Source organism: Amphiura filiformis, chromosome 4 (assembly GCF_039555335.1).
Source record: "Amphiura filiformis chromosome 4, Afil_fr2py, whole genome shotgun sequence".
In the NCBI taxonomy this organism is placed as follows: Eukaryota; Metazoa; Echinodermata; class Ophiuroidea; order Amphilepidida; family Amphiuridae; genus Amphiura; species Amphiura filiformis.
The window spans coordinates 82,807,220-82,822,165 of NC_092631.1; the positions used below are offsets into that span (position 1 = coordinate 82,807,220).

Here is a 14,946-nt window from a genome sequence, read left to right on the forward strand (position 1 = left end):
AATGAACAGATTTATTCTGACACAGTACTGAGTGATTGAATGATGCCCTTGTTATCCCATAGTACCATAAAGTGTAGAAAGATTTATCATAATATCCATTTGAACAAAATATAAGAAACATAAGGAAATAAAAGGCAAAGCAGGGAAAAAACTGAACTTGGAAGTCAAATCAATGTAATCACAGGTCCCTTTCTTTCCAGTACATACAGATATACAGAAAAAGGTTCTACTCACTCAGAGTCTTGTGACATCACAGTCCATGACAACCAATTTTCTCAATATATTTTCACTGCAGTGAAACTTGAAAAAGCATTCAAGTACATAATTTATTATACGAGGAAATCCTCGAGCTAAGCATAGACCTACATAGTACTTCAAAATAGTGCAGATTTTAAAATGAACAAGAAGGTCTACTAATTGAAATAAACAGTTATTTTTAAACTGGAGATCTGTCAAATTTAAAATAAGCATAAATCTTTGGAATTACTGAAAAGCAAGTAATAAACAACATGACATACCACTTTTACATCAGCCAAATAACCATATTATTCAATACAATTGTACAAGTTGCAGTAAGTTATAACTAAAATGTTATAATATCACACATGAAGGTAGGGTAAGTCAATGCGAGGGAAATGTATCTGCTAAATTACCTGTGCGCAAATTTTAGCGGATGGCCGATGAAATCTGTCGTTGATGGACAGCAGATACTAGCGTTTCCTTTGGCACTCTGTGCGATCATCTCAAACATGTGCAATCAATTATGGGATCCTTACTAACTGTTACACTTACTATGTACATGTACATCATGGCATAAGCTACTATCCACATACACTGCTGTTGATCAATGCGTGTTTGAATTGTCTTTTGACTGCCAAGTGTACAGATCTACGAAGATGTTTTGCACTTGCTCATTTGAATGATGTTTTTTAATGTCACAAAACAATAGTAGCGTGAAATTGCTATTAAAGGTCATAGTCTCCATGTGTAGCAAAACTATCTATGAGTATACAAATATTGACTGCTATGAGGGCATGGTTAAAATTATAGGCCCAAGGTGATCTCAAACCATGCGCCTCGGGGGTCATAGCATGGTTTTAAGATTACCACAGGCCTATAATTTCATAGACCATTTATGGTCTATGATAATTTTAACCATGACCTGAATAAAGCAGTCAATATTTGTTTTATATACCTCATTAATATACATTTTTGTCATCTGATTGGTTAAAAGGCCTATATTATTGTTCATAGGCCATGGTAAAATTTACCAAGAAAGTTTTTTGTTATGAACCGATGGCGTCACCGCAACTGGCAGGCAGCGCGTCGGTGCCGTGTGCGTAACGCAAACACGCCATCACGCACGTAGAGTTTGATCAGGACGCACACTGATGAAGTGAAAATGACTATTCCCGGGGAATAGTCTATTTAAAAGACTATTGCCCGGGGAATAGTTCAGTTTTTACGTAATTCTTAAAAAGGAGGGCATAGCTAATTCAATGACTGCACTTTTAACCAATCAGATGACAGGAATCTATATGAGGTATATAATACAGATTATATAACTCATACAAAGTTTCTTGTCATTTGATTGGCCAACTACTGTTGATTATTTTTGTTATAGGGTGTGCGATATCATGCTAGGCGACAAAAAATATTAATTATCGCGATGCAATCATTCTCACTACTTCATCAATGACCCCACGATAAACTGTAGACTCAACAACTCACAAATGAAGGCTGAATAAAGTCGCCAATTTGGCAATAATGATCGGATTTTACCTTTCTAAATATAATATAATATAATAACCAATGATTTCAAAAACTAATCATGGTCTTCTTGCAGGGAGAAGAAGAAGAAAACAAGTTTCACCATAACTTTTATCTGTATGAATGCAAGCAATATTTAAGACTGTAACTGTCAACAATAAAATCAATTAATCAAGATGTATATATTTGAATTTGACTTTTGCAATGTGGAAACAGGGTTCAAAGTTCACCAAGGTTCAGATACGCTAGCTGAACTGTGGGGTATACGCAGGAGATCCTATTCTTGGACCAAAGCTACACACTACACACTATGCATTGATAGGAAGCCCTCCAGACCATCCCCACCACACAAACTAGATTGATTCCATATTATGGACGCACAGAAGGTGAAAACCCCTTGTATCCCTACTTAAGTATGACTCCAACATCCTCATCCCCATTTACTAAGTTCTTTCAAGAGCAAAACAGAGTGATTACACTGATGTCAATTATGTAACTTATATTTTGAATTAATCTTACAAAGTTCATCCTCTGTCAATTAAACAATGAGTAGAATTTGTTGTCAATGTTCAAGTTTCAGTGTACTGAATAGTTCTAACGAATTATCTGGTTATCATTCATGGTTTTCCGTATTCATTGCAAGTTATGACCCACTTATCTTTAACTCTTAGCTAGAATCTTTTAAACTTAAAGTTAAAACTCTGTGATATTTTCCTTGAATATTGAAACCTTTTTGCAAATTAACCCTTGACACAGTAGCGTAGCCAGTAGGGGGGCAGGTGAGGCAGAGTGCCCCTTGACAAAAAATGAAAGGGAAAAGTGCCCCTCTGACAAAACATGAAAGAGGAAGTTTTGAAAGAGGGAAGGCAAAACATAAAAAGAGGCAAGCAAGGAGCCTGTTTCCCACCAAAAAAACACCTCCATCATTGGCCAAAAAAGTGAAAATACAAAACATTTTGTGCACTTCATGTGCACATTGTCCCAATAAAGTCCTTTCTTGCCGTTCTGCCAGGACATCGGTGGCGAAGCCAGCTTTTTGAGACCGGAGGGCAATATGTACCAACAGCCTAAATATTTCAACATTTTTTGAAAGGGTGACCTCCATGCATAAAGCATGCAAACATTTTCCAAACTGCTTTGTGAGCCAAATTGAAGTAAATTTGCTTTTAAACAGACCATCAATCAGATAACTCTTTTGGAAAGTGGCAAAATGTACCGACAGATCGTGATGTATTTAAATGATGGACTGTCCCCTGCCCCCTCCCCCACTTAATGCACATATTTTTGGGAGGAATTGGGAGCACATGCCCCTGCCGTAAAAGAAGGGGTGGCAAAAAAGAAAAAAACACATACAAATTATGAATAATGATTAAAAAATTGGAACCATACATAAAATTCTTTTGCTTGTTGGTTGCTAAAACACCTATAAATCCTTTTTTTTTTGGGACAAAATTTAGAACTTGACTACTGAGATATCAAAATTAATCTTGTTATTTCTGAACTTGTTATTGCAAAGTTTAAACTCTTTACATATAACCTCTTGGTATCACATCTTTGTTTGTATCTTGATTTCCACTTACATCTACTGGTACCGTATGTATTTTTCTTTACATAGAGAGACAATTTAATCATTGGCATGTGCCTTCTGGATGCGAGTGAGTTGCCAGATAGACGGGGCATTGTGTGGCATGTTTGGCATGTATGCGTCCTGGCCATACACTGGATCCTCATCAGACTGATGATAAGCTAGACGCAACCATCTGGAACGCACTATCTACATGTAATTGAATATTGACTGCATCTTGAGCATTATAAGGCAAATAGAGAAGTGAAAACAAACCTTATGGCAATGGACTAAGTAACCTGCAGCATCCTCATCAGTTGCAAACAGTCCTGAGCTCAAGTTCAAAAACAAAACTGAATCAGTACCGTATGCATATTTTCTTATGGCCACAAATGCAATGTGATCAAGCAAAATGAGTCAGATGTTGGGAATAATATTATTCAACTTCCTTTGTATTTTATTGTTCTACGCAACACTAAAATGACCATAATTATCTCTGGAACTGTAAGTCTAATTATGGATATGATGGAGGTTTCAGCAAAATAAAGCCCTAGGAACAGGGTTTGAATTCGGCTGTATCGCAAGCAGTTTGCTCCTTATTTTGAAGTAACTGCTACCCAATTTTGCATTTGTATAGCACTTTTTATAGTACTTTTAAACTATATGCAAGTATCCTGATTATGATGAATTAGGCAAAAATTGCTACGCAAAATTTTTAAACGAATTCGAACCCTGCCTAGGAATGGCTCATGCAGTGAAATTGAAAACAGAATTTTGATTTTGATCAACATCAGACTCATTTAGCTTAAAATCACATCACATATATGTAGACTGCACAGAAGTCTGGTACAGTACTCCGGATTCCAGAAAAATGCAGTACTAATTTTTGGAATAAAAAAAATATTACCTTTTTTTGGCCAAATGAAACATAGCTAAATTTTAACCCTTTAGTTAGTTCTAACTGGCATTAAAAGTCAAACTTTTTTTCCTACAAGTGCAGTCACAAAATTATAAGACTTGTCTAATTATTCAAAATCTTGAGTATAGGCTAAGAGTTAGCTCTTAATTTTAATAATTTATGTTATTTTTGGTAATTGGTTATTAAAAGATTAGAAAATGTGTTTTCCGAAAATTACAATGCATAACTTGAAATTAGTTTTTGGTGCATGTCTTTGGGCTTGATTGTCACAGCATACCAAAAATTCCCTAAAAATGCATGTTTTGGGCCATTATTTCCATAAACTGACCAGTAACCAATCATTAAAATTTGATTTCCTTGCCAGTTAGAACTAACTAAAGGATTACAATTTAGCAGTTTCACCGACAAAACGGGATGATATTTTTTACTCCAAAAATTAGTGCTGCATTTTTCTGGAATATGGAGTAATAAGATGCAGTTGGTTTCACTTTTAATGTAACCCCTCCAATTCAGCTTGAAATGTAATACACCATACACCCTCTAGACTTGCTTCAAGTTGCTTTAGTATCCTAAATGACTAAACCAGGATTGTGAAGTGTACAGAAATCAGACATTTCAATGCTAAAATGAGGCAAAATTAGGACAATTGTGGCCTACAACCAGGCAAAAGAAAGATGCACATTACAACTTATTCAAACATCCAATTCCGGTTTTTTTTTTTTTTTTTTTCAAATTTTATTATTATTATTTGCTCTCAATATTTTACCCACCCCTCCCCCCCATTGTGGCCCCTGGGCCTGGGCCCACAGTGCCCTTTGGTAAATACCGCCCTGCTCATATGCTTACATGCTAAGGGCGACCTGCAAAAATACACACAGCATCAGTAGCATGACTAGCATCACTGCCAAACTCAAGGTGAAACAAAGTAGCTCTGTCCAAATTACCACATGGACACAAGCCTCATTTGAAAGCAATTTTGAAAACATGATTGACAATCAGGGTTGCAACTACATGTACAGTGTGTGGCGTCGGGGATCCCGCCCGGGACTAACGCTGCCCGCCCGGCCCTACAAAAAATAAACACTTTCTGTACTATGTATATTTTGTATCCCTACTGCACTCTTGTGTATCAGCAATGAATCCTGAACTTGAACTTGAAGGATCAGGAGCTGTGCAATAAAATATGTGTACACCCCAGGGTGGTGAATTCTCAAAATGGTCTGCCAAAACTTGCTTACCTCCCCTATTCATGCCAAAATATCTTTGCCCCCCCCTTGACATGCAATAAATCCTTGTTTCCCCCTTTCAACATGCATGACATGCTGAAATCCCTACATGATGATCATCTGGTCATCAAACTGCATTGCGCTGTCATACAGCCAATCCTGTCGAGCGCCAAAATTATTTTGAATTTCGGAATCACAATTTAATCACAACACGTGATGTACAAGGCTGATGAAACTAAAAGGTTAACAGCCATTCAAAATAGATGGTTAGCACTTTACAAATTGAAAAACAACATACTAACAGTAAGGAACTTTGTCACACCTGAACGGTTTTAGAATATAACATAATTTTGCTTTGACACCATTTAAACATTTAGAATTTTTTGTGAAGATTTCATGATTATGTGTTATTTCAAAAATGGCGATATCGCATCCAGTCCACCACCACCTGGCAGTGACTGGTACAAGTACATTTACCTTATCCCATTCAGTGATCCCAGTGCAAATGTGTTAAAAAATTTAATTGTTTTTTAACTACTTAAAAGTGAAGGATAAGTTTAATATTCAAATTGTCATTTGGTAGTTTTTGAAATGAAAAATTTGGCAAAATACAAAGAAAACAGCAGTACTTATTGATGAAGTTCAAGCCCCATTCAAATACATGTACTGTAACTACTTTATATATTGTCACTCAGTATATAAATTACAAGCCATATTTCGTCTTAAGGTTTAGGGTTTCTCATGCCTTGATTCCAGAGGGGAGTAAGTTAATAACAGAAACAGCCATGCAGAGAATGAACTTACATATGTATAGTGCATTCCAGACTTGAACCCACAATACAATTTAATGACTGATATCAGAGATTCACAATTCAGGGCCCTAACCATTCGGCTATGCATCAACACAATTGCTTGATCTCAAAGTGGCTATATAATTATAATTTGATGCGATAAGGTGATTGTCACAGCAGAGTTCAGATTTTTCCAGTGATTTCTAATTTAGAGATTTTCCTGATCATGGGTTGCCAGTTCAAGTCTGCATTTCACACCTTTCATATCCACATAACTTTCTAGATTTGAATTACAATGGGATATTCCCAGGGAGTCTAAATCAGTCCATTAAGTTCAAGTATATGGACTGTTCCATTTTCATTGTATTACACAGTTTTTCAACTTTGTGGAATTAACAATAGAATATGCATAATTACTTTTGGTGCTTACTTAGCAACCCAGATGCATTTTATTTCACTTGCATTTTTGAGATCTTGGAGTAAGCAACACATTTTTGTGATGTGTCAATTTAAATTGCAGTTCAAAGGATAGTAAAAGTATTGAGATATCTAGTTTTGCTTGTGAAGCAAATTGGCCAATTTTTGTTCTGCAACACACTATCTGTGAGATGATATCCAGAAAAGCTGGTGTAGCATGGAGTTTGTGTGGTGTGGTGATGTCATCTGCATTTTGCTGCAAGTCAACCGAGACATAATTATGAAGTGAGGTAAATTTATCTTATTTGGTGAAGTGTTTTAAATGAAAATGCATGCTGTTTTTAAGTAATTATTAATCCAATGATTGCTGGGGATTTAATGTGAATATTGAACTTCATCTTGAGATATTTATGCATAGTTGTGCACCTAAAATATTATCATATTTTTTATTGGAAACCAAGTACCGTAATGTTAGTTTTAATTTCACTTGAGAAATGAGAAATTTATTACAGAAACAATATTAAAAGTTGTTTGTGCTTATTCACATTATATAATCAGTACAAGAGGACTGTATTTTTGTACCCAATTTATAAATGTGAGTAATATTATGAACATGTTGAGTTGAAAACTTATAGAAAACGTTTGTCAATCACAAAATTGATATTCAACTTGATCGGAAAAGATGTTTCTGAATTAAGTAATTTTGGAAATTTTATTTATTTTTGTGAAAGACAGTCATAATTCCTTTTTATTTTCCTAAATGTATTTTGGACATTGCAAATCACAAAATTTTTGTTATTTTGTGACTTTCTTTTTGCAGTTCTCGACTTTTTCATCTTGGTTAAATTAACACCACCATTGCGTGCGTACAATACTGATGTATCCATGGTAGTCTGGAGAGATGATGATGGTTTTTCAAGCTCATCCAAGAACATACTCCCAGCTGAACCTGTTTAAAGACTGGAATGAAGACTACATGCATGAATGAACTGAATTTGTGATGAACTTCACCAACCGCCAAAAATTGTTGGTATCAACTTTATTGAACTTTGAAACTTAGATTTGCAAAGCATCATACACAAGAAGTCATAATTATTTTGTTGGATTGTGAAATTATGTACGTTAATATGTTCAATATTAGTTATCCACTTATGAGATAACTTGCTTGTGGAACATTATGGCTAGTACTGACTACTGGGACATTTCGTCGCCGTTACGGCATAGTGACTATAAGTGACCTATTTCAAAAAACATGTTTCTTGAAATTCAGTGTTTAAATGAATAGCCATACATAAAAATTGTTCCTACTCAGTCATCAGTTAATGCTTTTGATTTTTGGTAAGGTGAAGGGTCAGCTGATCAAGTCGGACGTGCGAAATTTTTCAGGGGCAAAAAAGCTCCCATAAACCCTAGAATAACATCATCTGGGAGTGTGAAAGCTGGTGTATTCCATCCAAACAGCATCGGTTATCACAATTTCTTCGCACAAGTTACCAGACCAATACCTGGAGCTGCAATTTTGAGACCTTGTTTGCAACGTTCAACCTGGTGCAGAATTCAACAGTTTGTCATGAAAACCAAGATGGCGACCATGTATAGCTAAGTTCCCTATATGGGGGGTGGGGCTTCCAATAGTCGACATTAAAATGGGAAATTCTGTGCAAGTGCTATTGTTTTGCCTGTTAACATTATTTATCAGAATTGCTGTTACTTCATCTGTAAAGTATGAAGAGATTGAGCTCAACTTCACCAAACCAGAGTATGGTATTTCATCACCAAATGTATCATCATTTCATCAACCACGTTATGATAACACATGTATCTTATTCTCTTGTATGAACACTAAATCACTATGGAAATATACTCCAAAACAATTGAAGATGAAAGAGGGATACTTGTTTATGCTAATCCTTCTTAACTCGTGGGACCTTGAATTAAATCCAGGACCGTATAGAAGAGCCCGTAAAGTAAAATATCCATGTGGTATTTATGAGAACAATGTAACATGGCAAACGGCTGGTGTGCGTTATGATCAATGCCAAGTTTGGTTCCATCAAGATTGCATGAACATGCCAACATGTGTTTATGAAGGGATTACATCAAATATCTCTTGGTATTGTTGCTCATGTGGCTTACCAAACTTCAGCACATCATTGTTTTCAAATTGGTCCATAAACACATCAAACAGTTTTGCTAGCTTAGATATCGAGGACACGTGTAGTATGAGTCCAGAGAAACATGGCAAGGGTCCAGTACCTAAAGCTACTTCCTCGCCTATTCACACTACCGGAAGAAAGTCCAGAAACGCTCCTCCTCCGTATTCTGTCGGCAAACTTTCAAGGGATTAAGAGTAAGAAACAGCAACTCCTTCACTCAGCTGACTCCCTGAAACCTGATATTATAGTTGGAACAGAGTCTAAACTTACCAGTTCTTTCAAAGGAAACTACAATGAACTTTTCCCTCCAGGCTACAGGGCCTTTACAAATAACACCGGCCTTGGTATTTTCGTCCTTGTGAAGGAAGAAATTCCAGCGACACTTCTGGAAAATCTGTCCTCGAATGGAAGTGCTATGGTAGTGCAAATTAAAATCAAGGGCCAGAAGTTGCTCCACGTAGTAGCTTTCTATGGCTCACCGAGTGAGAAAAGTTGTAGCTCATTTGAAAATCTCGATACAGTCCTATGTGATCTCCAGCAGAAGCACAGAGACCAACATAACTTATGGCTATGTGGGGATTTCAACCTCCCAGACGTGAGTTGGGAAAACCACCAAGTCATGGCCGGGCAACTAGACCACGCCCAGTCGGAGTATATGATTGATATTTGTCATAAGTTCAACTTGGACCAGATCCAATTAGAACCAACAAGAGTCACCAGAACAACAGCAAATGTATTAGACTTATTTTTCACATCAAATAGCTCACTCATTGATAATATCAGTGTAATGCCTGGGTTTAGCGACCATGAAGCGGTCCTAGTGGATTCATCTCTAAAGCCTGAAATACATAAGAAACCTCCACGTAAGATCTTTATGTATTCCAAGGAGATCTAGACAGTTTGAAAATGGATCTTGGCGATTACGTTGAGGGTTACCTACAAAACTGTAATGAGCGGACAGTGGAGAACAACTGGACTGACTTTAAAAATAATTTATTCATGCTCATGGATAAATATGTCCCCAGCAAGATGAGCACCACAAGACATAATACACCGTGGTTCAACAGGAAACTACACAGAATGAGGAATAAACAACAGAGACTTTATAATAAAGCAAAAAAGACTGGCAATGAAAGACTATGGAAGAAATTTCGTGACTACAGAAAACAATACAACAAAGCTCTTCGTGAAGCTCAGAACTCCCACCTTGCGGAAATCTTCAGTCCTGATCAGGATGATAGCAAAAAGGCCTTCTTCAAATATGTCAAAAATCTCCGGACAGACAGATGTGGTGTTAGCCCATTAAAATCAGGTAACAACATCGCTTCTGATCCGCTGGGGAAAGCAAATGTGTTATCGAACTATTTCAAATCAGTCTTTACTCAGGAAACAACTGAAGACATACCCGAGATGAGTGGAGATAGTTTACCTACAATTCCTCCTCTTGTGTTTTCCTGTGACGGTATACTGAAACTACATGTACTTCTTGAACTCAACCCTAACAAAGCATCAGGGCCAGATAACATACCGATTAGAATACTGAAGGAATGTGCAGAACAAACAGCGCCCCTTCTCCAGGCATTGTTCACGCAGAGTCTTCAAACGGGCACCCTACCAGCTGATTGGCAGACAGCACTTATCACACCTCTGTTTAAAAAAGGAGATCGGTCACTACCATCCAACCATCGCCCTGTTTCTTTAACTTCAGTGTGCTGTAAACTTATGGAACATTGTATATTTAAGCACATTATAAATCACTGTGAAGCGCATGACATCTTAACAAATGTCCAGCATGGATTTCGTCGAAAGCGGTCCTCATAATCCCAGCTACTTGAAACGGTCGATGATCTTGCCTACTATATTGATCAAGGAAACCAGACTGATGTCATAGTGCTAGACTTCCGAAAAGCCTTTGACACAGTACCTCACCGCCGCCTCATGTCAAAGCTAGACCATCTGGGTATTCGTGGCTCAACTTATAATTGGATTGAGTCATTTCTTACCGGTCGCATCCAAAAAGTAGTTGTTGATGGAACCGAATCCACAGCTGAGAATGTAATATCAGGAGTTCCGCAAGGCACAGTGATGGGGCCGCTCCTATTTCTCCTGTATATTAATGATTTGCCGCAGTCCATTAATTCGCAAGTCGTGCGTCTCTTTGGGATGACTGTTTAATATATCACACAATTCGCAATAAGTCTGACCACAAGATTCTGCAAGATGATTTACACCACCTTGAAACTTGGCAGCAAAAATGGTTAATGCAATTTAACCCTACAAAATGTACTGTGATAAGAATGACTAGTTCTAGGCGCACACCACAAGTCTTTGACTATTTTTTATGTGGGCAAAAACTCAAATCAGTCGACTCAAACCCATACCTTGGCGTTGAGATTTCTCGCACAATGTCGTGGAACCTCCACATTGACAATACTGTCAAGAAAGCTAACTCTGTCATGGGTCTGGTGAAGAGAAACCTCACGCAGCACCTAAGGAAACAAAAATCCTAGCATATCAATCTATTGTGAGACCTACTTTAGAATATGCAGCATCCATCTGGGACCCGCACACACAGAAAAATATTACTAAACTTGAAAAAGTACAGCGCTCTGCAGCCCGTTTTGTTTGTAGTAACTATAGCAGATACAGCAGCGTAACATCTATGCTACAAGAACTAGAATGGCAATCTCTTCAAAACAGAAGAGAAGCTGCTAGACTCACCAATCTGTATAAAATCAGAAAGGGTGATCTACATGTAACTGCTGCGGATAAACGGCTGATTCCAACTAAGAGCACTCGCTACATTCTGCAAGATATAAACATCTCAACTCAAGAACTGAAGTATATAAGAACTCTTACTTTCCCAAAACAATTGTCGACTGGAATGCCCTGCCCCCCTCGGTCATCGAGGCACCTTCTACACCATCCTTTAAAGAAAGGCTTAAAGAACATTTAATCCAGCGTATCTAACAGCTGACCCTAACCCCCATTAGCGTGATCCTCCAGAGGAGGCGGTGCTGATTATCAATCCAGATCCAGATCCAGATCCAGAATAGCATCAATGATATAGTTGACTGATGTTTAAAACTTATTTCAATTATAAAATTGAATTAATTCAAACACATTGATTACGGTACTTAAATTTAACGGTTAAAATTATATGTCGGTATGTCCTAGGCTTATTTTGACAGTTATGACATAGGTCACCTTTGCCATAGACCGCATTTTCTATTTATTATATTGTGTGCTAAGTTGAGTTTTGTAATAAAATGTCCATGACATGTCCAGTGACATATCTCAGGTCCTATGGCATATCATACATTGTAGGTCACTATGTCCTAGAATATGTGGTATTGACCAATATTATGTAGGTTATTATTTTCACAGTAAAATGGAATAACATTATTTAAACAATTGCTTGTTGATCTCATCATGTGTATAATAAAAACGAATGATTCATAGATTATGAATATCAATGTAACTCATTTTGTGAAAAAATGCTCATAAGGTCGCATGTCACAAATAGGTCACCCAAAAATGGAGGGGCCGTAACATGAAAACGCTTTCTTCGCACTTCAAGCTTGGTTTATTCTAAAAGTATAATACCTATTGTAGAAAGTTTGGTGTCATTTTATAGATAATTATGTTCTTTATCAAATACAAAAAACCCCAAGTCAATTGGACAACTACTTTGAGAGTTATACTTCAATATGTAACATGTGTCAATGGAGGGGCCGGGGCGGGTGCGCCGGGGCGGGTGCTCCCCATAGGATTGTACACAAAATTGTGAAAATATGGCAAACTTCAAACCTTTGTATCTTAAAAAGTACAACTAGCATGGACCACAAATTGCACATATATCATCCTGGACTGTAGATCTACCGCATAGTAGATCAACTGTAACAAAAGATGCAACTAATTAATTGCTTAATTAAATACTAATTAAGACAGTTTTCCCTATATGTTACTGTACAAAGTGTACACGTAATGCTCCGACATTTCTCTCTTGCCTGAGACACCCTGCTTATTCAAAAGTACACATATTTTGAAGGAAATTTGATGAGGAATTCAATTATGCTATTAGTTTTAGTGCCAGACATGGAGGAAAAAAGTTTTAATTGATAATGTCATTAAAATTCTAAAATTATTTTACAATTTTTGACCACCCTGTATGTTTAACGCAAGAGATACCAAAGTTTTTCTTCCTAATTTGTTTGAAGGGCCCATGCAATGTCTTTCTGAATCCATATTTATTTTGAGCTACATAACTTTCAGAAAAAGAAAATATGGGGTTTACCATGACAAGAAAGATGCTAATTTTGTTGATCTTCCACCCTGTATATTTCTTACCCACCCTGTATTATGATGTTATACTTTGTTGATTTGGCATCCTTGTAATATAAGCTTTCCAGAAATATATACTTATAATGGTCTAAAATGTATTCATTAAAAGTTGTGTTGAAGTGAATCAAAATTGGTGATATTTTTATCATTTAACATTATGTTACACAAAAGATGACCAATTCATGACATGTGACCATAAGTCACTACATGTATGCCGTAAAAGTGATGATTTGATTGCTGAGAAAACTTGATTTCAGAAAACAAGTTTACATCAAACAAATATTGACTGCTTTTATTCGGGCAATATAGTTTATACATCAAACAAATATATTCGGGGCATGGTTAAAATTTACATGGATTGAATCCATGGGTTCCTGATGTCCTTTGTATTGGAGTTTTCAATTATGGGAGTACTTCTGTCATTGATGTAAACATTGACAAAAAATGTCAACAAAACATGCTACTGCACAACTCTATGCCTGTGTGTGTGTGTCTGAGGGCCGATCTGAGGGCTGATGACACACATTCGATGGGTGTAGTTAAAATTATAGGTCCACAGTGATCTCAAAACCATGACTATGCATCGAGACGAGGGGCAATGGGCATAGTCATGGTTTTGAGATCACTGCGGTGAGTGCGGGCCGGGCCTATAATAATTTGCATCTCGACTCGGGGCATACATGTATGTAGATAGTAATGGTTTTATCTCATAGTTTGCTATTAATATTTAGGAGCAAAACAGTTCAGGCCCAGAACACAATCATGTCAGTAAGTAAAGATTTTGTTCTGGACTAATGATGGGATGCAGGACTACATCATTGAATGGCATTCATACATTGTGTTTGACACGGGATTTGACATGCAGCAAGTCGTATTCGATAAGCTTACCTTTCGTGTGTCATGTGTGTTTACAACCACACATGTAAGCTGTAGAGTTGATCAGATACCAGCCATGTTTGATGAACCACGGAAACCATAACAGCTTGAATCGCAGATGATGACAACACAACGATTTGGGATAAACAGGCAATTCTTAGATATGACTCATCGATGATTTCTACTGCATATTATACCAAAACGCATCCGCATCTTTATCATCATTGCGGTCTATGGGTACCCGATGTTGGCAGGATTCGTATTTCTTTACGCGATAGAGCAGCGTCCCGTGTGTACCAGCAAAACCCAAAGTACACCACATTGATTGCCAGCAGGCTTGCCAGCCTGTTTTCAATGAAACTTTTTGGTCCTGAAAAAAAAACAGGCACTGCACTGTGACACTGAAAGAGCTACTCAACTATCAACTTCGAACCCGGGCTTCGAACTGTAAGGCCGTATAAAATTAATGTTTTGGATCTCGTCCACAGGATTTTCATGAATTGATGAGAGAAGGGGTGGTTTTTTTTCAATGTAAAAAAGAGCATTGTCGTTATATTCGGTCTTTTGGTAACTGGACATTTCATCCCCTCGCATTTTCATCCCCTGGACATTTCATCCCCTGGACATTTCATCCCCTCCCGGGATCCCCTCATGTTAAAACGCTATTGTAGCGTTATTTGAGCGTGACAGTAAAAAGATTGCATATGAATATAATAATTGTTTAGGATCTTTAGAAGGAAATAATATAAGGAAATTAATCTTTATTTAAAATTAGTCTTATTTATCCAATGTATGCACTGTGTTCTGTATGACTATGAGCTATCACCAGCTGATCACACGTATAAAAATCGATCGATGTTGAATGGCAATAGTGCAATGAATT

The 14,946-nt window shown here is 37.1% G+C and overlaps 1 protein-coding gene across 1 annotated transcript in view; it reads right to left on the bottom strand.

Moving 5' to 3' along the window:
- Positions 1–14,331, bottom strand: part of LOC140151521 (E3 ubiquitin-protein ligase TRAF7-like) — a 174,976-nt gene extending 160,645 nt beyond the window's left edge. Inside the window, exon 1 of the mRNA XM_072173889.1 lies at positions 14,076–14,331. Coding sequence (XP_072029990.1) covers positions 14,076–14,089 — 14 coding nt within the window. The 5' untranslated portion in view covers positions 14,090–14,331. The remainder of the gene's footprint in view (positions 1–14,075) is intronic.
- Between the last annotated feature and the right edge of the window lie 615 nt (positions 14,332–14,946).